Raw genomic sequence first — 23119 nt, 5'->3', positions numbered from 1 at the left:
TTCTCAACCGCCATCAAATCTGTTACTCGGGATTATTTAGTACATTATTTAAGGACATTTTCAAGAGAACAAGGTGTTGGTCAGCGCTCGAGCCACGGTCACTCTACGTTCAATTTTCACAGCCGCAGGTCGTTCGTCGCGTTGCTGCTGCCTCAAATTAATTAAAAACAAGAACGGATTGCCCAGTTTGGTAAATGATCAAAGTGTGCACCGCTGCACAGCTAATTCGAATCGGTTTTAGTTAGCCAGCCGCAATCGAAGCTGGAAAATCCACAACAATTCTAACGGCGTGTGCGTGAGAGCGAGATAGACCGAACGTGTGTGTGAGAGCATAAAATCTCGGCAATAACAAAAAACATACATATGCTTGAGGGTTCGATTAAAACGCCAGCGAGCCTTTGTTTAAAACCCCTGATAAGTGAATAAATCGCGGGCTTAGAACTGAAAACTGAGCGGCAGCAAACAAAATAGCAACAAATACCCCCGCCCCCGCAAAAAATCACGCATTACGTGCGCACTGTTGTTGTCAATGAGTGTGCTAGTGTGGAGGCACACGTAAATGTGTATGTGTGAGCTTGCCGCCACCGCAATTGAGGAAAAATACACCCATACTAGAAAAGCGAAATAAAAATAAGCTGTGGAAGTGTGTGTGCGCGTGTCGGTGACGTCGACGTCGGCATCGAATAGAATCGAACGTGTTAAAGTGACGAATAAACAAGCGGGAATCGGGTACTGGAAATAGGAATCATCAACATCATCGCAAGTGATAGACAAACGACAACAGACAGCCAAACATTTGTTCATTTCCTTCGCACATATGAATATGCATGTGTATACAATAGCACGACGTACGTAATAGTTTGCCGCCGCAGACATTAAGGCTCTGTTCTGTCTCTGTCTCTCCCCTCGCTGTGTGCCCCGTCTTGCTCCCGCCCGCTTGTTTACACCGAACGCCCACCACCCACACACCGAGATCCCCCGCCCACCGTTTACCGTTCGCCGTCACTTTGAATAGGTGAGTAAATGCCGCATTCCGCCGCCTAATTAAGTTACAAATTGACTTTTGCAAAAATGTAGTTTCGTTCTCTTTTTGCCTGTTACTTTTTGATATTTCTATAGCTTCAGTGGACTTTCCATTATTTTAGAAACTATTTATCATACTAATATTTTATTTTTTGAAGATAATTTTGAATTTATCTTTCCTGTTGCTTAAATTTAATTTAATCACTTAGAACTTTAAAATATGGAAATTACAAAAATAAATAAATAAGTAATTAGCAGGTGGAAATTTGTAATGCTAACAAATAATTGTCATAATCATAGCCATGATAATCAATTTAGTTAAGATGTTCCGTAAATAAATTGTATCTTTCATGGTGTATTTCTTGTATTTATTATTAAACGATAATTTTTAAAAGAGATAACAAAAATTTAATTAAAAATCGGTCTTAAAATGATTTTTATGTCTACTTTTTTACAAGCATTGACTTTCCTCTGAAATAGTCTTATAATATTCGATTTGTAAAGAAACCCAAGGTACAAAAATTTACTTCCAGAATAAGTTGAAGTTACAAAATTGGGAATGTATGTATATCTGTTTCTATTCTCAACTCCTGAGGCACCCAGCGGGGTCTATGCAAAAGATGAATGATATACAGCTCGGCCATGTTAGATGATAAATGGCGCGCTATATTAAATGATTTATCTCGCTGGCTCCCCGAAGCCCTCGCTCGAGTTCATTGTGCCCCCAGTTCTCCATCCGCCATCCTCTGACCGCCCCCTCGAAAGCTAATCTGCGGTATCGCACATTCAGATTTGTGGCGTAGATTTGAGTCGGAGGTAAATGGCTGGCAGCGCAGCACACGCGCCTACAAAGCCACAGAGAACGCAACAAAAGAACTCGGACAATTTAAGACTGGAAACGGAGAACTAAATTCCATCAATCAATTTGGAAAACAAGAAAAATACTTAGAGATCCATCATGAATCGGTTCAGCAAAAGATGTGATCTTTCCCTTACATTTCATATACAATAAACTTAGTTCTTGTTGGGTTAGATGATGTTTTGTGTTAGATTTAATGTTTAGCTTTAGATATTAAACAAATTTATTTAAAAACAATCATTAGACAGTCTAATTAATTTTTAGTTTCATGATAAACGTATAAACTTAGCGTTACGTGATTTTACCAACACCAATATCTAGCGGATTTCCCTAATGGTGCTGTTTATTTGTTATCCACAAACTATTCCCATGCTGAGTCAACTGCAATATCATCAATAACACAGTTCAAAGCTTGATTTTTATTTCGTTTTTATTTGTATGCCAGTAATCGTGGACTCGTAATCATTTCCACTGGCTCTAATAGTTTTCCAGCAGCAATTTCTAAAAATGTTTTTACATTCTGCTTTATTGTTTTCACCCTGACTGTGCCAGTTACTCCTCGCCCAGTTGGCCTCTATTGAATTGTGGCCATTTTTTTCAGATTCTGCTTTTTCCGTTTTCTAATTAGTTATAATTACACTTAATGCAATTTAGTTATGAGGCTCTGTTCCTCTGTGCCCACATTCGTGAGCTCCTCAGCTGGTTGTTCGTGCCGTTTCCATTTTTTGCATTTTGCATTCATACATTTTAACATTGATGGGGGATTTTATGATTAGTGCAACTAGTTCGTGTTGTTGCATCTGACTGGTCTTTCTGTTACAAGGGCCGTCTAAAGTCCAAAATTGGGAACGGGTGTAGGCACACCGGGGTGGGGACTCTGGGGTTGCGACTGGGATTGGGCACACAAAAGCCCCGACGGATTAAAGGCGTTGATGCAATTTGTATTTGCAAGATCTTAGTCGGCTCGATAAGTGAGTCTGGCAGCAGGAATTTCCCCGTCTCATTGGTTTTAGGTTTTAGGTTCTATGCCCCCAGAGAGAGGAAATATCAAGATAATTTCGTTCTAAGGCGTTTCTCCTAGTTTTTGCACTAATGGTTCTTAAGATAACTTCCTCCTCTTCCTCCTATTTCGCATTTGCATTAAAAACCATGCACTTTTAGAAAGAATATTGCAGGTTAGAGAGAATAAGTCGATAAGTTTTATTTGTCAATAAATAAAAAGCTTCCTTTTATTGGTAAGCCATAATTATTGCAAAAATAGGCCACAGATTAATATTAACAACTTATCAAATTAATAACCTACAAATGAAATTTATTATGATATGATATTATTCCTATTCCAATTTTTCGAACTATTTTCCAATGTGCCAAGAATTTTATATAACATTTTTACAATATGGAATTCCCAAGAATCTGCAATCTTATTAAATCTACGAAGGAACTTAATTCCCTCCTTATTTTGTTTTTTACTATAAAGTGCACAAGACCAAGAAAGAAGTTTCAGCAGGCTAAATGGATCTGAAGCTTAGATTCAGTACCTGAGCATAATATATTATTAAGAAGCCCCGGCCCAGAGCGAGGTGTGAATTCTAGCTAAATTCAGTATCACCTCTGCCATCATATGCATATGAGCTGCAATTTCAGCCATAGATTATATCAGGTGGTCTCATAAATAAATGCATTTAATGCTCCGCTGGGTCGGATGGACTGGGGTTCTTGGGTTGGGTCGGGTTTGGATGGGTTTGGTTGGGATTGGTGGCTGGTGCTGGTGCTGGTGTCGGCTTGGCCCTGGGGAACTGCAATTGCCGCAGATGGCGAACCGAACCGAAGCAAACCAAACTGAGAGACTTGACCATGGCATGTCGCTTGTCTCACGAAAGCATCTCGCAATGATGAAGTCGGTGGAGGAAGAAGCTAAAGCTATGGCTACACCGGCCGGCTCCTCATCATTAGCAATTTGAAATGCACTCGAAGTGTGGAGCGAGATCGGAGATGCCGGGGCTGCGAGTGTATCCAATTATTTCAGCATTTTATGGCGTAAATTTCCTTAAACCCAAACCATTTTTCAACTGAAACGAATCGCGCGGGGAGAGATCCCACAAAAAAGCCAGGAAAGAACTCTGACAGAATAACGTATGCAGCTCCATCCCCTGCGTTGTTTGCCCCCAGAATCTCAGAAGACGGGAGGAGCAAAGCTCCACGGCAGCTACAAATCTTAAAAAGGCATCAAGATTATTGCACAGAAAAATTCTTTTCTTCACACCTCGACCAGACAACCCAACGTCGTCGTCGTCGTCGTCGTCGTCTTCTTCGCTCCTCAAAGGTCTGCCATAAAAAAAGGAATAAACGAAAAAATGAACAGAATAAGAAACTCAAAGAATTAAATGCGACTTCAAAGAAAGGTAAAACGGCAACAACAACAACATCAGCAACAGCAAGCGGAGCACGGACAAGAAATATGGTCAAAACGAAGCTACGAGGGCCAACACCGTCAACAATGGACATCATGTGCAACAACAATAAAAACCAATTTAAGCCGACGACTAAGCGAGCGACTTGAAGTGTGTGGCAGGAGTGTGGGGCATACACCATAGAGTACACAGAGAAAAAATCCCCCTTACTTTATTAACATAACATGCAACTTATGAAATTCCAACAAAATTACATGGATTTTAAACATTTGTACATTATATATATTAAAATCGATCTTGTGATAGTAATTTATGTTTGACAGATATATGTACAATTTTGTGGGATAATAAGTTTATAGATCTGTTTATATAGTTTAATTCTATATTATTAATAAGGAGATAATGCCACCATGTTATCAAAATAGCTTGCATCTTATTAAATTCTAAAATAAACATTTTGTTCATATTAATAGTATTAAAAGTATTTTAAAGGACTACTTAAATATTTTCAAAACTATTAGAGTTCTTATAAATTTTATACCATTTATAAGTCAATTAGGCACATTCAAAAACTTCTCGATGTTTAAAATGTTTTAAAGTGTTATATTAAGTGGACACATTTTGATTTGCCATGTATGTCTATTTTCTCTAAGTGTACATATAGTGTGGCTTGCGGAGGATTCCTCGTGGGCTTACCTTCTTGTCGGCTTTCGTTTAGCTGCCGTCCCGAACACCACTGAAAACAACAACAACCCAGGCAACGCATACACACAATCAGTTTCAGAAATCAGATTCGGTTCGAAGTTGAATAGTTTTGCTGCTCGGAATTATGTGTACGTATGTTTTTGTATCTACGTGCATGCGGGGTATCTTTGTCGCTAGTGCCTCGATCTATGCGGGAATAATCTGTTTGTCTGTGCGTTTGTGTGTGCTACGTGCTGCACAGCTGTAACTTTGAACTAGGGATTTCTCCAGGGTTTTCGGCTTGTATATCACTTTTCAGAAAGAAAAATAAATAAAAGCATGTACCAAACATGTCAAAGTCAATTTTTAGGAAAAAGGTTTTCTGTTAAATGCAAATGTGGCACTAGGGTTGACATTTTTAAATGATCCTAAAGATTAGATCAATTTAGGACTCCCCCATTTAATCAAGTTCACATTTTCTATGACATTTCTAAAAGATAAGAACAATATAGGACTTTTCCATTTATTCAAGTTCACATTTGTGACATTTCTATAGATTTTAGTTGTACGCACCAAATTCGATGAAAAACAGATAATTATGTAAAAAATGTTATAAAACTGCTTTATTTTTCAAAAAATATCTTTGTGTCATGGTCTTTCGAATTTCTTATTACCAGAGAAACAAATCTGCCGATAAATAAATAGCATATTATTCTAAAACCAATTCAGAATTTGAAAAGGCTACATCTTGTAACTTACAACATGAACAACAATGTCAGGTCATGAAGGGCATTTAGAAAAAGTCAAGCGTAAGATCTATTATCCTATTATTACTTATCCGAAACACTTTTCACCTTTTTCTCCTAATTCCCAAAGTGGCAAAAACTACAAAAGGGCCAAAGAATCCCCTCGAAAGAATTGAGAGGAAAAACCCGAAACGAATCCCAATCAAAAGACCTTCGTTGCCAGAAACAGATGCTCCCTTCTAACACGCACACATTGGAATACCTTGTGTATAACATACATATATGTATATATGTACATATATTTGACCGATCATATCCAGTAACAATGCAAGTGAAATCCCAGAATCTCTTCCTCTTTCTGCCCGGTTCTGCAGTTGTTGTTGCAGTTGTTGCTGCTCCGTCTTTGGAAAACGAGGCCCAATCCAGTTTTCTGTTGTTTTTCTGCTCTGCTGTGCAGCTCCCTGCAGATCTTCAGTTGATTTCGTTTCGTTTTGGTTTGGTTTGGCTTTTGGTTCCTGGAGTTTTTCAGAATTTCGTGCTGTGACCGGTCGCTTTTGTTGTTGTTGTTGTTGCCTTTGTGTTTTTATTTTTTCTTCACACCTTCGAAAAGGCAGCCAAACTGAAATTTCAACGTTGACTGGAAATCCAATTCAATTCCCAATGGCGGCCCCACGTCAGGAGAGTGTGGGAGCGAGATGGGCAGTGCCGTAAGAACGAGGGGCAGATAGGTGGGGAGGGGGTGGAGGATTCTTCCCACAGCCGGTTTTTGGTGTTGGTGTCGCGCTTGGTTTTCTCACTTGGCCCGAACCGACGCTCAAGCTGAAGCTGAAGCTGCTGGCCTTTTGAATTTCGTAGACCGCGTTCTGGGATCTCGACGACTGACAGCTCCAAAGCCCTGCGTTATTTTGCTTTTTTTTTTTAAATCTCTTTTTTTGTACCAAGTACTTACGGAACACGAGGCTATAATGCATGGTTGGATGCAATCGTGATCTAAATCAATAAATAGTAGAATTAACTAAAATTGTATGAAACCGTTTATTTTATTTAAGACTAAAATCAAGTATTAAAGTATTAATGATGAAGGTGTATTCCAGTTCTAACATTTTAATAAAGGTTAAGAAAAAAACACACATGAAATTTAAGGTCTTAGAAAAAAAAACTCTTAGACCTTAAAATTTCAAGTCAAATAAAAAAAATGTAAATAACAAACAAAACTTAAACCCAACTGAAGTTCAGTTGTGAACTATAATTAATTTTATCCGCCAAAGGTTTAATCTGCAGGAAAAAACCGCCTTCTTAATTTTATATTTTTGATAGGTATTTTATTTCCTATTAAAATCAAACTTAAAGCATTTATCTTATGAACTCTGTGCAGAGCATCCTTAAGTCGATTTACTTTCCCATGACATTTTCTTACTTGATTTTTATGAGTAAGTCTTCTTTGGCAGGATCTGTTTTTATTTTCTCTCGTTTCGTTAAGATCTCATGACAGTCGGCTCAATGTGCGCATTTTTCTTTCCTTCTCGCGCTCGCTTTTATTTTTCTCATTTTGCTGCTTGAATGGAATACAATTTGACATGCTTGGGATTTTCATGCGAGCACAAAAAATCGGAAATTATTGCCGCCGCAGATTAATTTTGAATGCGCTGCTTGGGCTGAGCTCCTCCTGCGGCATTCTGCTTTTATCTGATTCTCAGATGCTCGAATATACGAGCAGCTTAAGTCCGGGGGATTACAAGTTGCCGTTTTGGTTCAAGGTGAGAGATCGGGCTTTAAGTGGCCGTGTTTCCAGCGTGACACTATCTGGAGATACGTGTGTACTTCGTTAGTCCAGCGAGGCCTCCGCTCCGAGTTTGACAAACACAATAATATAGATACAGCGTACAAAACTGTAGTATCAGGGCTGAGTTTGTTTATCACCTGCCTGATAACCGCACAGTTCGGAATCCCTACTGTTTGTGTGACTTAAACGGGTAAAATTGTGCAAGTCTGTCACTCGTTCTCAGGTGATATCAACCCCGAACACATCGTAAATGCTTTTCTGGGAATCAGTTGATGTGGGATAAGATTAGTGACGGAACAATTGGGGCAAAATACCAAATATTGAGTTTTCTGAAAGGCATATTTACTTTGTTTATTAGACTACTTGACTTTTACTCAAAATTGAACTAAAAACCAAATTTTGATATTTGAATAGATGAAAAATGAACAATTTACTGACAAATACAAAAAAATTCTTAAAGATGCATGATGTTCCTAATATGCAATTTGGTATTTCATTTATCTAGGTTTGTGATTTGACTCGACGAGATCCTGCGGCTCCCAAGCGTCGTCGACTGCTTTGATTTTGCTTCTGTTGCTTCCGGAAAGCATCCGCTAATTCCATGACTTCGGTAACGTCGTAGAGTTTGTAAAGCTTTCCATTTATTTCGGCGCATTCAAAGTATGGAGGGAACACATTAGTTTTGCTTCTGTTACGTTTCCGAACGACACGTTTCACAGATCGCGGTTTTATGGGTTGCGACTTGAGTTTCTTTTCATCCTCCTTTAATTTGGCTTCCAAAGCTTCTTTCTTGCGTTTAAGTTCTTGAATTCGCGCACTTCTTCTCAGAACAGGTGCTTCTTCAGGCTTTTCAGGAGCATCTAATGTGGCCCAATCTATTAATGGTAAATCTTTTTGTAACGAAGCGTGTGGGTCCTTAGCTAATCTGCTTTTCGAATCCTTGTTCATGTTTCCTACTTGACGTGGTTCGGCCGTTCCCAAATTTTTACGTCTTTTTAGGCGCTGCTGATTTTGCTGTTGCTTTCGAAAAGTCAACCCAAGTTCCTCCTCGTTGAGATCATCCAACTTTTTGTTCAAATTCGCACGTTTGAACAAATTGATCTTGCTTTGTGGTTGGTGCTGCTTAGCTTTAAGACTGCATTCCTCTTGGTCCTTTGTATTGACTTCTTTGGTTACCTTTAGTTTCTGCTCACGATTTTTTACACGCTCACTCCTACGAAGACTCTGTTTTTTTGGCAATTTCGTAGTTTCCTTATAGAAAACTGATGGAGCTGCAAGCATACAATTTTTTGAACCCCTAGATTGTCCTGCTTGACGAGATGTAGAAGTTCCCAAGTTTTGGCGATGTATTTGGTTAACTGACTTTTGTTTCTGCTCCTCGGATAGATCACCTAGTTTGTATAGCTTTCCATTTATGTCAGCACATTCAAAGTACTTGGACGTTGAAGAATGCTCCATATGTTTTTCTGTTTGGGTATCTTCATTAAAAATTGTTACTGCTGTTCCTCTTAAAAGAGGATTTTCAAAAGTGTATCCAAATGTATTTATAAAACTATTCTTCGTAGCCAAATGTTGTGGTTAAAGTTTATTATTTGCTATTTCGTTGGACAATTCGTCAATCGTTTTTGTTTAAGTATATTGTAATTTGCCTAAAATGTATTTCTAAACAAGAAGTCACTGTGTTATGCTGGAACTAGATTTCAATGGTTCCTAAAGTAAAAGTTTTTTGACAACTATATTTTCGTTGAAATAAAATAAATTATGGAAACTACCCACACAAGTAGATTTCCGGGGAAACTCATATTCACCTGACTGCTGCTTACCACACCCCAAACAGAATAGATATGCAGAGGATATAATATTTGGCATATGATATCACACGCTTCGTTCTTATCGTAGGAAAACAACAACAAAGGCGCAACAACATCATAAGCATTTGTTGTGCTTTATTTATTCTTTATTTATGTGCCTTAGACCAATCAAGCAAAACGGTTTATCATTGAAGCGATAAAAAAGACGTTAATTTATTAAACACACATACATCGACGCACTTGTACATATATGTATATAAAACCGGCCGTAGCAAGAAGAAAATAATAATAACAATAAATGTTTACTAATTGCGCAAAATTGAACTTGAAAATGTGAAACGAGTAAATACACGAGTCAACAAACATATGGATTGAGTTCTTTGTTTATCTTTCAATATATTCAGCCCAGTAAACCATTATTAGCCTACAAAAGACTATACTGAAATTTTCGCAGCTGCAAAACACAAGTGTACTTGCAAAAGATGGTCAAAATATATTATATATTAGAACCTTAACCAATTAAATAATTTTAAACTTTGACTTTTAAGATCAATGATGTATTGGAGCTAATAGGAAAAGATGAAAAGGTAATAACTTTCTGTCAATGATTATAAAATATTGCAAAAATTTAGATATTTGAAATTATTTATTCAATTTTTTTATAATAAGAATTTTTTCAATTTGTTAGTCATTCATACCCTGTCATACCCTTAATGAACAGTTTTTTAAATTATTTAATTTGAAGAGTGATTTTCCGCTAAAAAATAAGTTCTAGTGACTGCTGGATTTCGCTTGAGTTTTTTTTGGTTGGATTAACAGCAGAAGTTGGGCCTGTAAAATGAACAAAGCGCGCAATTATAAACATTATTTTTTTTTAGTTATTTAATTAGCGGACCCAGGCTGAGAGGCTGAATAATACGTATACGTGCGGGTATAGAACGACGTCTCTCGTATCTAGAGTGGAAAATTAATGGCTACAAAATTAAATTTATTTTTGCAAAAAAACAAACCAGAAAAAAAGCGCAGAAGAGAGGGAAAAACAACAAAAACAACAACAACGGACCTGGGCTGCCAGACAGCCTGGCAATTTTGTTTCTTATTGGATTTTTATTCGAGCTCGCGCGCTTGTTTTCTGTGTGTGTGTGTGCGAAATTTATGTTGCTATTTGCGTTGCGGTGACTGCGCTGCCAACCGCGCTGCCTCTTATCATGGGTTCTAGTTGTTGTTCTTGTTTCTAGTTGGCTGCTGGCACGTTACCTAATTAGTTGCCGCAGACAGCGCGACGTTTTTACCTTTAATGCGCTACATGCATACGTATAGACAAACCTATAGTGGTGTGCGAGATTGCTTTGACGTAACACATTACGACAATGTGAAGCAGCGACGTCGGCGTCGACTGCACACGATTTCCGTTCTCTGCCCACGCACATTATTGCACACATCACCACAGTGGCAGCGCAGCAGCAGAGGCGTAGGCAGAGAAAACTTAGCAGAAAAGATACAAATGCAAAGACCACAAATAAACACGCGACAAAGCGCAGCTTCAAACGTTTTGTCTTCCTCTTGCTTCTGCATTTGGCTTTGTCGTTCGAGCAAATACAGTGGGACAATATAGAAAATTAACATTTAAATAAATAACGCAACAGACTTACCTAAATTATTAGCTAACTAGAAAAACTATGAGCCGAACAGGGAATTTAGATTATTACAAAATAATTCCAGTGTCTGTCCAAACAATTAATGCTTAATTTGCTTAAAAGATAAGTTTTCAAAATTAGACTTTATTGCTTTAATTAAAACATTTTTCCGCGGAAATTTGATTTCTCTTTCGTTTTATATTTATTATAATAGTGTCTAAAGCCCTTTTTTTCTTAAATTTTTGGCTTATTATATAAAATTAAAATGAAAACTAGCCTTTTAAACATGTTTTACAAATCGTATTATATTTAGCTAAAATTAAGCACTCTTTTTCCACGGTGCCGTGGGTTTAGCAGCATCGCATCGCTTGCGTTGCAGCTGCTCGGCGACCCCACCTCACCCACCCCACCCAATGCTTGCCACACCGCAACCGTCACCCCCACCCCGATTTTTCACCTAAATTTTCCGACCGCCCACTGGCAGAGCTTTGGTTGTTTTTGCTTTTTGACTCTGTTTTTTCTTGCCTGGCTTTTTATATACACACCACACGCCAACGACAGCGGGAAGAAAAAACACTTGAACAGATGCAACAGTCAGCTTATTCACAATAATATTGTGTATGGTGGTATATTTTTATTCATTTGGCAAAGGTAATAAACAAGAGAAATAGAAAAACAAAATACAAGACTGAAAAAACCATTTGGGCGAACCAAAACGCTTTCGTAAAGAAAAACAAAAATCAAAAAGCAAAAAAGGCATGACAAAAAGCTGTGGGCGACAAACAACAAGTCGTTGTCGAGTGAAAAAGGCATTACAAAATTACCAATTTAAATGTTCAAATCGAAAATACGAATACGAATCGACGGCTGAGAGCCAAAAGCCACTAAAAACTAAGTCAAATAATAATGCAGCCCAAGCTTTTGGTGAAGTAAAATGCTAATAAAGAAGTATATAGGTATAGGTATGTATACTCGAATGCACAGATACGATAATTATATAAACAACGAAAACTGATTGTCGATGTCGTTCTTAATGATCATCGGAAGATACACACGTTGATGATGACGACTATATGCGTGTAGCATAAACATATGTGTGGCTGGAACTCTGGGGACCATTGTGTACACATGTATCAATGGGTGTATTATCATATCATCATCGCCAACGGACAGGCGACAACGTCGACATTTTGTCGTTTTTATAAGAAGACAATACCCGAGGCCGAGAGCGTTATCTAATAAATTGTGAGGGAGTCGACAACGGACGAGCGACAAAAAAACCGACTGAACACTGAAAAATTAAACAAAAACAAGCAACGAAATCTGCATTTGGTCATAAATTTGTTGGTTGTCTGTAAGCTGTCCGAAAATGAGTTCAGAGTGAAAGCCCTCGAGACCCGAGAGATGGTTTCGGGCGGCGTGGGTTTTTCCCTCAAATCCCCGGCTTTAACCTTTCTCTGTGGAAACAGAACCCAGGCTTATCAATATGCGAATTAGCCGATCGATGATTATGCATGCAAATCGGATTCAAAATGGTGGCACATCGGTGGGCAGAGGAAATTAGCGCTCTCCGCTGATTGGTGTGTGAAAATTGTGCCACAAGATCGGAAGATAGCCCCCAGATAATGATTTAATGGCCCGCATCATGCTTAGGATGTGCGGGCTTCATCAAAGTGCTGATCGATAGGTGCGAAATCGATCGTATTGCATAGGATGATGATCGATAGATAGCCTTAAGCCCGCTTAGTTCCGCAAATTTTGGGGAGCTTGTAATGGGTAAAATTTATCATTAAAATTTATGAAGTCTCCCTTTCGAAACTGTAAAGGTAATTCCTTACTTTTTTGTACTTAAATGGATAATAGTATTTATAACAAGAATAGTAGATTTATAGTTAATCAACATATATATATATATATAGAAGTCTTACAGTAAACTCTTTTTAAAATTAATATTTACTGATAGCAACTTATCCTTATGACCAATTTCCTGCTTGCAAAGATTTTATGAATCCTTTACCTTTGGATTCATAAAATTAAACTTGATTAGTTCAAGTTTTTACCACCAGGCACCGGCTAAATATTTACCCCAAACGATCTGAACAAATATCAACAAATATAAACATTTCCCTCTGTAGATACCGCGATCGAAGACAGTGCAAACCTATTGATTAGATAATTGCAGAGGCAGAGGGCTGTAAAAAACACTAAATGTAGAACGGGAAAAACGTGCGACAATCTTTAGATACACACAGATACAGATAGGCAGATACCCCGTATCTTCCGTACAAAATTGGGGCCAAGTCTTCGTCTGCGACTGAAACTAATCAAAGCCTCTTCACTTCGGACACTTGAGGTTTTCCCTGGCCAACAACGAGCGGTAGCCCACTATATATAGACAAAGCGAGTGTAGCAGACATGGAGCTGTGAGAAATGTGGAGAAAACTCTTTGAAGAAAATCTTGAGACCAAAGTAAGCGGTGTTGCTCTTGCTCTTTTTATTTGATTTCATTACGCTTCGGTTTTTGTTGCCTCCGTTTGCGTGTTACTAAATTTGGTTGTCTGGGCATTTTTACGCGTGTGCGCCTGTGTTTGTGCCAGACCATTTTTAGTAGCCTGTCTATATATGTATGGTATGGTTTGGTATGGCATGGTATACTATACTATATGGTATTGTATGCCAAGTCTGCTGAGCTGCGGTAATTGCCGAGTATTTTCTTTAATTCGTTGCCCGCCAGCTGCCCTTTTTTGTGGGTGTCTCTATGGCCTGTTCAGTTCAGTTGTACGGTGGGAAAGTGCTCCAGCATTCAGTGTCCGGGCACGGGCACCAAAAAGGTGATAGTATAAAACTCACAAACTGCGCAGCATCCGTCCGTTCTTTATCTCCCCGCCGTACTGTCACCGAATTTAGCGAGCTTTGGACTCACCCACAACGCCCTCTTCATTTATTCGAATCATAAAAGCTGCACACGCTGCACAATTCTGGAGCAAGATGAAGACATTACGTCTGATTTCAGAATTCTGAATTCTGAATGCCTCCGGGGGCCTCGTACTCTTACTCGTAGTCGTCGTTGCCACCGTGATGATGATGATGTTTTGCTGTTTGCACAGCCAGCAAAGCTCTCGGTTTTATTTTTTATTTTGTTTTGTTTGCATTATAAAATCGTTGGCTCTGCGCGTTTTTTTTCGCACAAAACATCCGGTCGTATTTTAATTTAATGAGTATATATTCTCTGCTCGGCCAGAGACACTGGCTCTTTCTGCACAAATATTATTTATATTTATAAAGCATGCAAAAATATATACTTTTGAGCTCTAACGTTGTGGAACGTATCTAACACTTAAAAGTTGTGAGGGTGTTTCTTATGTTGACAGCTATAAAAACGCTTTATTAAGAGTTTTTTAATTTAATTTCATGAAAATATATTTTAATGAATTTAGACCTACTTTATTAATTGGCATCTAATTTGTTTTTCAACTAATTTGTAAATTTAATAGCTTGGCTGAATTGAAATGAATTACTTTTTAAAAAGTTTTGATTTTGATTTCTGATCTCAAGAGGAGCTATCTTCTGGTGCTAAAATGATTTGAAATGATTTTAGGAACACACAAAAATAAAAACTAAACTTTTTAAAAAGTGTTGATTTTGACTTCTGATCTCAAGAGTTATCTTCTTAAAGCTTCCTTTGGCGTTTCCATATTCATTAATTTCTATTTATCCAGCTATTTAATAAAATGTTCTTTATAGAATAATAGTATAGTTAATAATAATATAGTTAAAACGTGAAGAGCGCATAATAATTTTTTTAGTTATATTTTATTCTGAAAAACTATAGAACTCTAAAACAAAAGTAGGATCTTTAACTTAAAAAATCATTTCCAGGGTGCACCCCTAGCAGAAATCTGATCGTTTTCTTGTTCTTCTTTTTTGCAGGCATCATGCACGGGATCGCAGGGCTCCCGGCTGGCGGAAGGAGCTTTCCAACACTGGCGGACGCCGAGTGACATTCGCAGGAAATAACTGCACTTTCTGAATGCCTCTTGAAAATCAACGAATTTAACCAAAAGCCGCAAAAATGCACGTTTCGGCCATAAAAGTCGGCTTAAAAATGAGGGAAGCGAATGATGATGGCGCTTTGGTCGTCAGTAATCATCGAATATGCAGCATGAAAGCAAATGGGAGCTGCTGCGAACTAACAACAACGCCGAGCGATGGCATTGGCAAATTTTTAATGTCATGGCGACGACGCCGGCGACGCAACAATAATAATGATAATTGCAATTATACTACTACAACCGATGATTTCAATAAAATCAATAAATTGCTGCTAATTACGTACATGCTGCTGATAACAGCGGCCACAATTTGTCAAAGCGCCGCCGCCCAGTCGTCGTCATCATCGAATGGGAATGGAAGTGGTGGAGGAGTAGGAGGATCTGGAGCCACTGGGGGATCCCCTCTGAGTGCTTTCCTCAAGTCGGGAGGCGCCTCCTACAATCAGCAGTTGCCGCAGCAGCAACTCTTTGCCATGCTGACCAGAAACGGAGGAGGAGGAGGATCGTCGGGATCAGGATCAGGAACGGGTGGAGGAAGCCGGGGATATACCAACGCCAGGCAGCACTTTATGGCCCTCAGCGAAGATGACTCGGATGCCGATGTGGACGAGGAGGACATGGCTGCCCTTCACTATCCCCTGGCCGCCGCCTCACATCCCCCAGCATCCTCATCCTCCTCCTCGTTTTCCATCCAATCGGGATCACTGGAAACGAACGGATTCGTGGCCGACGATGGCGGTCAGTACGAACAGGCCCAAAAGGCCCTGGAGGCAGCTGCAGCGGCGGCCAAGGCCAACAATAAGTACAATATCGACTGCCCCAAGGACTGCAAGTGCCTCAATGTCCTCTTCGACTGCGACAAACTGCATCTGGAACGGGTGCCCGTCTTGCCCAGCTACGTGCAAACTCTGTAAGTGATGATAAAGTTAGATGAGGGAAATCAGACATGACCTCAACTCAGAAGATAACTCTTCTGATCGCACACTTATGTCTATTACTAAACGATATGAATAATATAATAGATAATATAAAAACCTTCACTTCAATTTATTAAATGCAAAATCGATTTAGAAATCAGCATACGTTCCAAAACTTTAAGAATTTGTTAAAGTAGTTAAAGCAACATAACTTAAAAAACATGTTAGACAAAATATTTTTTTATTGACGAACTGTAAGCTTAAAGTTATAAACTAGAGCTAGATATAGCTTTGGCTTTTGTTCTAGTCTAAAAATTTTTATCGTTTTTTGGTTACAATTTATTTTATTCATTTATTTTAATATGTGAATATTTCCCTTAATATCTAATAGTATATGCCTCTTGATGCCGAGCTCAGGGTTAAAGTAACTAAAACTTTTTACATAAACTGGAGCTTTGTCTAGTCTGTCAGTTTTTATTAGTGTTTCAACATTAAAACTTTTAAGAGCCTACTATTTTCTATATTTGTCGTTGACACAAATCTTTTTCATTATATTTCTAGAGTAAACAACTTGAGAATAGTTTTTTCTACTACATGATTGATTATGGGTCTAAAAAAAACATTTTCAACAAAAAAAAGAACCTAATGCTGGGATTCGAAATGGTTGGCAGTATTTAAATCCATAAATTCCTGGGGGATGAAATGGCGAGCCACCCCCCGCAGATAGTCTGCGAATATAAATTGCAGAGTGGCACAACCCTCAAAATCGACATTTGCCCTCAATTTTTCCCTTTATTTTTGGGGGGTTGCGATTTTATCGTGCCGCTTGCTTTTAATCAATTTAATGCATGGCAAAATTATGCAAACGCTGTTCGTTTGTTATCAGTTGCCTTGCATCGATAATTGTGACATAATTGAGGTGCATTCGACAAGCCAACTTTTTTTTTAATTGCAATCAATTTATTTGTATCTATTCCACAGGCATTTGGCTAACAACAAATTGAACGACACAACCGTTCTGGAGATTCGCAATCTGTCCAATTTGACAAAATTGTAAGTGGTGCTCAGGGTTACTATAAAAGTATTTTTGAATTAATTGAATTTACTTTCACTTTAGGTCTTTAAAGCGGAATTTATTGGGGGTGTTACCGAAGTTTACAGGACTCAGTGGTCTGAAACACTTGGTATTGGCCAACAATCACATAACCAGCATCTCCAGCGAAGCTCTAGCAGCTCTGCCTTTGCTAAGAACGCTAGATCTGTCACGAAACCAGCTGCACACCATCGAGGTCAACTCTTTTCCCAAACCAAATAGTCTAGTTCACTTGTAAGTTGTATGGCCATCCTTTGTTTCAAGCAATTGTTTAACGCATTTCTTGTAATCTATAGAATACTCAGCTTCAATGAGATAGCCAATGTAAATGAGCACTCTTTTGCGGCTTTAAATAACCTGACGGACCTGGAACTGAACAATAATCGCCTAAGTGCACTGCCCATGGGAGTGTTTAAGAATTTAAACCGACTGAAGAAGCTGTAAGTTGTTGAAAGGCAAAGAGACTCCCTTGAATGCTATATTAATGTTGTTTCCTTTTACAGAGCTCTCAACTTCAATCAACTAGAGATCAACTGGTCCACGTTTCGTGGCCTTGTTTCAATGAGAAACCTTCAACTGAAGTCAAATAAGATCCGGGCGCTGCAGGACGGCGTCTTCCATGTGATGCATAACATCGAGACCATAGATCTGGCCATGAATCAGATCAGTTCGCTTTCCCGACAGGGTCTTTTCAACTTGACAAAGCTCCGCCACCTCAACCTGTCGTACAATGCCATATCGCGCATTGAGTTGGACACCTGGGAGTTCACACAGTCACTGGAGATGTTGGATCTCTCGAGTAACCTCATTAACGAGTTCAAGCCCCAGCACTTGGACTGCCTGCATCGCCTGAAAACGCTCAACTTGGCCCACAACCGACTGCAATATCTGCAGGAGAACACCTTTGACTGTGTGAAGAATCTGGAGGAGTTGAATTTGCGTCGCAATCGCTTGTCCTGGATTATTGAGGACCAGAGTGCGGCGGCTCCGTTCAAAGCCCTCCGCAAGCTGCGACGCCTGGACTTGCACGGCAACAATCTAAAGCAGATCAGCAGCAAGGCGATGAGCGGCCTCAACAACCTGGAGATACTCAATCTGGGATCGAATGCCCTGGCCAGCATACAGCTGAATGCCTTCGAGCATATGCTACGGCTGAACAAGTTGGTCTTCAAATCGTTGAACTTCATCTGCGACTGCGAGCTGATTTGGTTCCAGCAGTGGCTCAAGAATCGGTTCCCTCAGCAGGCCGAACACGCAGTCTGTGGCTATCCGGAGCATCTATTGGATCGCCACCTGAAGTCTTTGAGTGTTTCAGAGTTGGTGTGCGGTAAGTTTTGTTAAATGGTTACTCCCCCACTTGTAAATGGGAAATTATTTTTTCTGATGCAATTTTGAAGCATAACTGTCTAATAATTCGTCCTTAATATTCAAGTCAATACAAATTGACAAAGATATGAACATTGAAAGGAAAGAACACATTTTTCTGAAGTGCCATTTTTGAAGTGTCCAAATTAACTTTAAAAATAGTCTATCAAACTTTAGCAGTCAAATTTAGCAGTCCTAATATTTAATTCTTTTTTTATTATTATTATTTTATATAGCAAATATGTTTTTTTTAGTTTTGTATGATAGTTTGCAACATTTTTTGTCACCGAAAAACAAAATTAGGGACCACAACCTTTTAACAAAATGTTTTTGTAATAAAAAAGTTACTAAAATGTATTTAATATGGATATTTTTCGACGATCATTTATAACAGTTTAGTAATTTTCGCTTTTTTTGGACTGCAACTGGGCGTAACCCCTTAAGTAATGTAATGTAAAGCCACAAACTCACCAATTTCTTTCTTTTAGTGGACTCCCCGAAACCGAGGCTGGAACAGGAGCCGGACAACATGCTGGCCGTGAACGGAGCCAACATCACGCTGCAGTGCATAGCCAGTTCTCCGACGGCAGCTTCCCTGGCCGCCGCCGACGAGCTGAAGATCAAGTGGCGCCACGACAACCAGCATGTGCAGGAGCGTCCAAGCTCGCAGCACGATGGCTCCAGCACGGAGACGCAAATCCACCACGACGCGGGCACCAACCAGACCTCCATCTACGGCTACCTGAAGCTGACGAATGTGACCTACGAAAGCGCTGGACGCTATCAGTGCGTGGTGTCGAATGCCTTTGGCACCACTTATGCGGAAAAGTTTAAGATATCTATAGGAAGTAAGATCAGCTTAGGACTGTAACAACTATTTATGCTAATTTAAATGTTTGTACGACCAGTTCATCCTACGTTCCTGCAAGTGCCCTCCAATTTGACACTGGATGCGGGGGAAACGGCCCGTCTGGTGTGCTCGGCCAGTGGAGATCCCACGCCCGAGATTGCGTTGCAGAAGTTTGGCGGCAGCGAGTTCCCGGCGGCCACCGAACGCCGACTGCAGGTGATGCGCGAGGAAAACGCCTTCCTGATAACCAATGCCAAGCCGATCGACTCGGGCATCTACACGTGCACAGCAGTGAGTGCGGCGGGCGAGATAAAGGTCAATGCCACACTGGTGGTTAATGGTAAGTACTCTCTATCTAACTATCTTAACATGTGCTAATTTTTATTATTTCTGGTGCAGACAAACCCCAGCCCAGCATTCCCCTGGTGCACCAGGAGGTGATTGTGGGCCGCTCCTGTGTGCTGCAGTGCCTCAGTGAAACAGCCAATGCTGACATTGAGCTGGAGCATCCGCACCGCGAGTGGTTCAAGGAGAACAAGCCCATACACATTTCGCCAACAGCGCCGGACGGAGGTCGCTACTATTTTTCGGATAACAGGGAACTGCTAGTTATCCTGAATGCCCAGTCCACCGATGCCGGACACTTCCGCTGCGAGATAACCGACAATTCGCGCACCTTTACGCTGCAGTCGGAGCTGGTGGTGGTCAAGGAGAACCTCAACTGGGATGTCCTGCTGATGGGCATCATTCTGCTGTCCGTCATCTGCGTCGTGGCGGACTGCTGCATCATCTATTGCACTTTGCGCTACCAGAAGCGCAAGCTGCGCATGAGCCTGGCCGCCGAGCGCTTGGCTGCCCGCACTCAGGCCAGTCTGCACTCCACGCTGGACAAGGATCAGACGCAGCTGACCACGCTGAATCGTACGCAGCTGAGGCCGCACCAGTCGCAGCTTGTCCTCGACGGGATCTCCACTCAGCAGCAGCAGCAGGCGCAACTGAGGCCGCGCAGTCTGGCCGATCTGGATTGTGGCAATGGTGAGGCGACGCACAGTCGCCTCATTGTGACCACAACGCCTTCCTACGAACAGCGCTGCCTGGAGCAGGGACTGACGCTCAGCTATCTGCAACAGACCGACTTGGAGGCCCAGCAGGATCATCTGTCCAGCAAGGATTCGGGCACGGGGTCAGATGCGGCAGTCAAGCGCAGCCTGGAGGACTTTGTGATAGCCATGCCCAGCCACAAGCCACATCACACAGACGACGAGGAGGAGGAGGATGAGGAGGATAAAGACAACGACCTGCAGTATGCGCCCACCAGGGCGCTCGGCATCTCCGAGTACGACGACATGGAGCTGTACGAGCTGAATTATGCTGCCGCTGAGCAGCAGCACTTCCTGCAGAACAACAATCACAACTACGACGGTGGCGGGGGCGGAGGTGGCGAAGTTGGTGGGTCCGGAGCAGCGATACCCAAGGTGCTGCCACGCAAGTGCAGTGCCGGAGCCGGAACTAGCGGCAGCGGCAACTACAACTCCATCCAAAAGTGCACCACTGTGGACATTTGAAGGGAGGGCGAAACCAAAACAAGCAGGATGATCAGGATAGAAATACCAAAAACTGGCGGCTGCCCTTCGCAGTGGCCACCAACCGCAACCCGCCCCCAAAACGAACAAAGACTGTTTTACTCGTAATTATAATTTGTAGATGTGGTTGATGGCCCAGACTTTTGGACTGGGCACCACCACCACCACCGCAGAGCAGGCGGCCTTATCGATGTTGCCTTTGCTAAGGAAATAGCACGGCTAGGGCTAGAGAAACATACCAGTGTCTTCGTAATTTATAAAATGAATCGTTAGAATCGATTTTGTGTAACTCGTAACTTGTAACACAACATTTGATAATCCGTATATCATGTATTTATAATTTTCTTTCGCTTGTGATATTATTTATTATTTTGATTGCCCGAGTTTTAGGCGTAACACATATTCACCTCTGTATATATCACCTAGGGCTTAATTCTAGTTCGTATCTAGTTTCGTAAGTCGAAGCACACTCGCTGATGATCAAGTGGTTGCCAGAAAATCGGCTATGACAACAGCTCCAAACGAGTGGGAGCGTAAGTTTAATGGATATTTTGCAGTTAATTTTTGCTTTTAATTAACTCCTTTCGGTTGAATTTGAAATTAGTTTGCCTTATGACTGGCCTTGACAAACGTATGAACGGAAACAATTTAAAACAAAGTCAAAATATTTAATAAAATTATGCATTATTCCAATATATAAATGGGTGTGTGTTGTGGTTTTAATTCAAAAATTTAGCAGTGGCCACAAATCTTCTGATCTAAAAAAAATCTTAAAAACAACGATTATATTGGAGTTTTTTAAATTGAAAATCTCAACGATTATTAGTGCGTTTGTTTTATAAAAATTATCGAACCAATTGCTTAATCTATGGAACTTCCATACTTATATATAAATCTGTGAGAATCAATCTATTCTCTGAGTCCTCCAATTGAAAAACCTCGTATTTGATTTGTATTCTTTTAAATTGTATTGGCTTTTTAAATGCTTCAGGTAAATGCTTGGTCAATTGGAATCCTCTGAGCTGTCGCTGTAGGCAGCCAAAAGGGAAAGACCAGCTGGTGCTGCAGCTGGGGGATTTGGAGCTTTAGTTTTCGCTGGAACAGGTGGGGCAGATGTGGAGCTGGGGGTTGGTTTGGATTCAATAGGAGTCACTACTGAGGGTGTTTTGGGTTTCACCAGAACCAAGGGCGTCTTCCGTTTAACCAAGGGCTGCAAAGCTGAAGCTTTGCTGGATGAAGAGGCGGAAACACTCAGCATCCTGGACTTGGCCTGTTTGGCAGGTGGTGGAGCTGGCAGTGGATCCACCGGTTCCTCCTTAACCTCCTCAATGATTTCCTCGGCCACAATGCGAGCACCTCCTTCGGATTTGTTCTTGAAGTTGACAGACCTGGAAAAAACAAATGTGTTTAAGGGAAAGGCTTGTGAAGGAGATTAGAACCCACTTGATAAAGTCCTCGTCCTCGCGCTCCTCCCGCTCCTGTCGCTCCCGCTCCGTCTCCACCGTGTTGTACTGCTGCAACAGTGTGGTGTAGTCCACCGTTTGCTGGCGCCGGTTGAGATCCCGCAACTCCTCCAGACTCTCCAGCATTTCGATCTCGTTGCGCGACTGCTGGGTGCGATTCTCGAGCAGCTTCATCGGATTGTTGGCCTCCTCCTCGCGCAGTTCCTGCTCCTCGCGCCTCGCCTGCTCCTCGGCCAGCTTGAGGGCCATGAAGTTCCTTGTGGCCCCCGCCTCGATCTCGTAGTCCGTGTTCTGCGGATCCGTCTTGAAGGAGATCTCCTGCAGACAGCGCGTGCACTTGATGTAGAAACGATAGATCCTGATGCCCAGGTACGTCTCATTCTCCACATCCTCCTTGCGGGCATTGAACTTCTTGCCCTTGTAAATATATTCCCCGCATGTTTTGCAGCGCATATTAAATGGAGCCATCAATCGCACGGTGTACTGCCGGTTTTTGGCCAGTTTCATCCGCGGAATCTTCGACGGATCGAAGTCCGGGGGGTAGTATTTCTGCAAAGGATGCGGTTTATTAGAGGTCCTAAACCTTGCTTATTTATTAATGTTTACTTACGTTTAAAACCTTGCGCTCGGACATTTTGCAGGCTTACAATTATTTTACCAAAATAAATATGATTATTTACTAGAACAGTGTTGCAAAAGTTTCAAACACAGCTGTAAAGTGTGAAGAATTTTAGTGCGGTAATATGGTTGTCTCGCTCTAACGGGTAAAACGGGTTATTACTTGCCGCAAAGTTTAAATTGAAATTCAAATCCTTTTTGTTTTGGTTAAAAAATGAACCACA

The 23119-nt window shown here is 40.8% G+C and overlaps 3 protein-coding genes across 4 annotated transcripts; 1 reads left to right on the top strand and 2 right to left on the bottom strand.

Moving 5' to 3' along the window:
• The first annotated feature begins 96 nt into the window (after positions 1-96).
• Positions 97-21515, top strand: LOC128256491 (leucine-rich repeats and immunoglobulin-like domains protein 1). Its single transcript, XM_052986883.1, has 9 exons — positions 97-1015; positions 14885-15916; positions 16905-16976; positions 17041-17250; positions 17313-17456; positions 17520-18343; positions 18870-19229; positions 19290-19571; positions 19631-21515. Exons 2-9 carry the CDS (start codon positions 15027-15029, stop codon positions 20794-20796), a joined length of 3948 nt encoding a protein of 1315 aa, XP_052842843.1. The 5' UTR covers positions 97-1015; positions 14885-15026; the 3' UTR covers positions 20797-21515.
• Positions 7041-9242, bottom strand: LOC128256513 (neurofilament heavy polypeptide). Its single transcript, XM_052986924.1, has one exon. It carries the CDS (start codon positions 8962-8964, stop codon positions 8008-8010), a length of 957 nt encoding a protein of 318 aa, XP_052842884.1. The 5' UTR covers positions 8965-9242; the 3' UTR covers positions 7041-8007.
• A 243-nt stretch (positions 21516-21758) lies between the features above and the next one.
• LOC128256512 (splicing factor YJU2) lies at positions 21759-22987 on the bottom strand. Of its 2 annotated transcripts, XM_052986923.1 has the most exons (4): positions 22888-22987; positions 22258-22826; positions 21992-22202; positions 21759-21935 (listed from the first exon to the last, which is right to left on the bottom strand). In XM_052986923.1, the coding sequence occupies exons 1-4, from the start codon at positions 22909-22911 to the stop codon at positions 21900-21902; spliced, it is 840 nt and encodes a 279-aa protein (XP_052842883.1). In that variant the 5' UTR covers positions 22912-22987; the 3' UTR covers positions 21759-21899. The 2 variants fall into 2 exon arrangements, with proteins under 2 accessions (XP_052842883.1, XP_052842882.1); XM_052986922.1 differs by having other exon boundaries at positions 21759-22202.
• Between the last annotated feature and the right edge of the window lie 132 nt (positions 22988-23119).

The sequence above is a fragment of the Drosophila gunungcola genome, assembly GCF_025200985.1.
Source record: "Drosophila gunungcola strain Sukarami chromosome 2R unlocalized genomic scaffold, Dgunungcola_SK_2 000020F, whole genome shotgun sequence".
NCBI lineage: Eukaryota > Metazoa > Arthropoda > Insecta > Diptera > Drosophilidae > Drosophila > Drosophila gunungcola.
The sequence above is the reverse complement of the archived record's forward strand: the minus strand, read 5'-3'. Positions and strand labels throughout refer to the sequence as shown.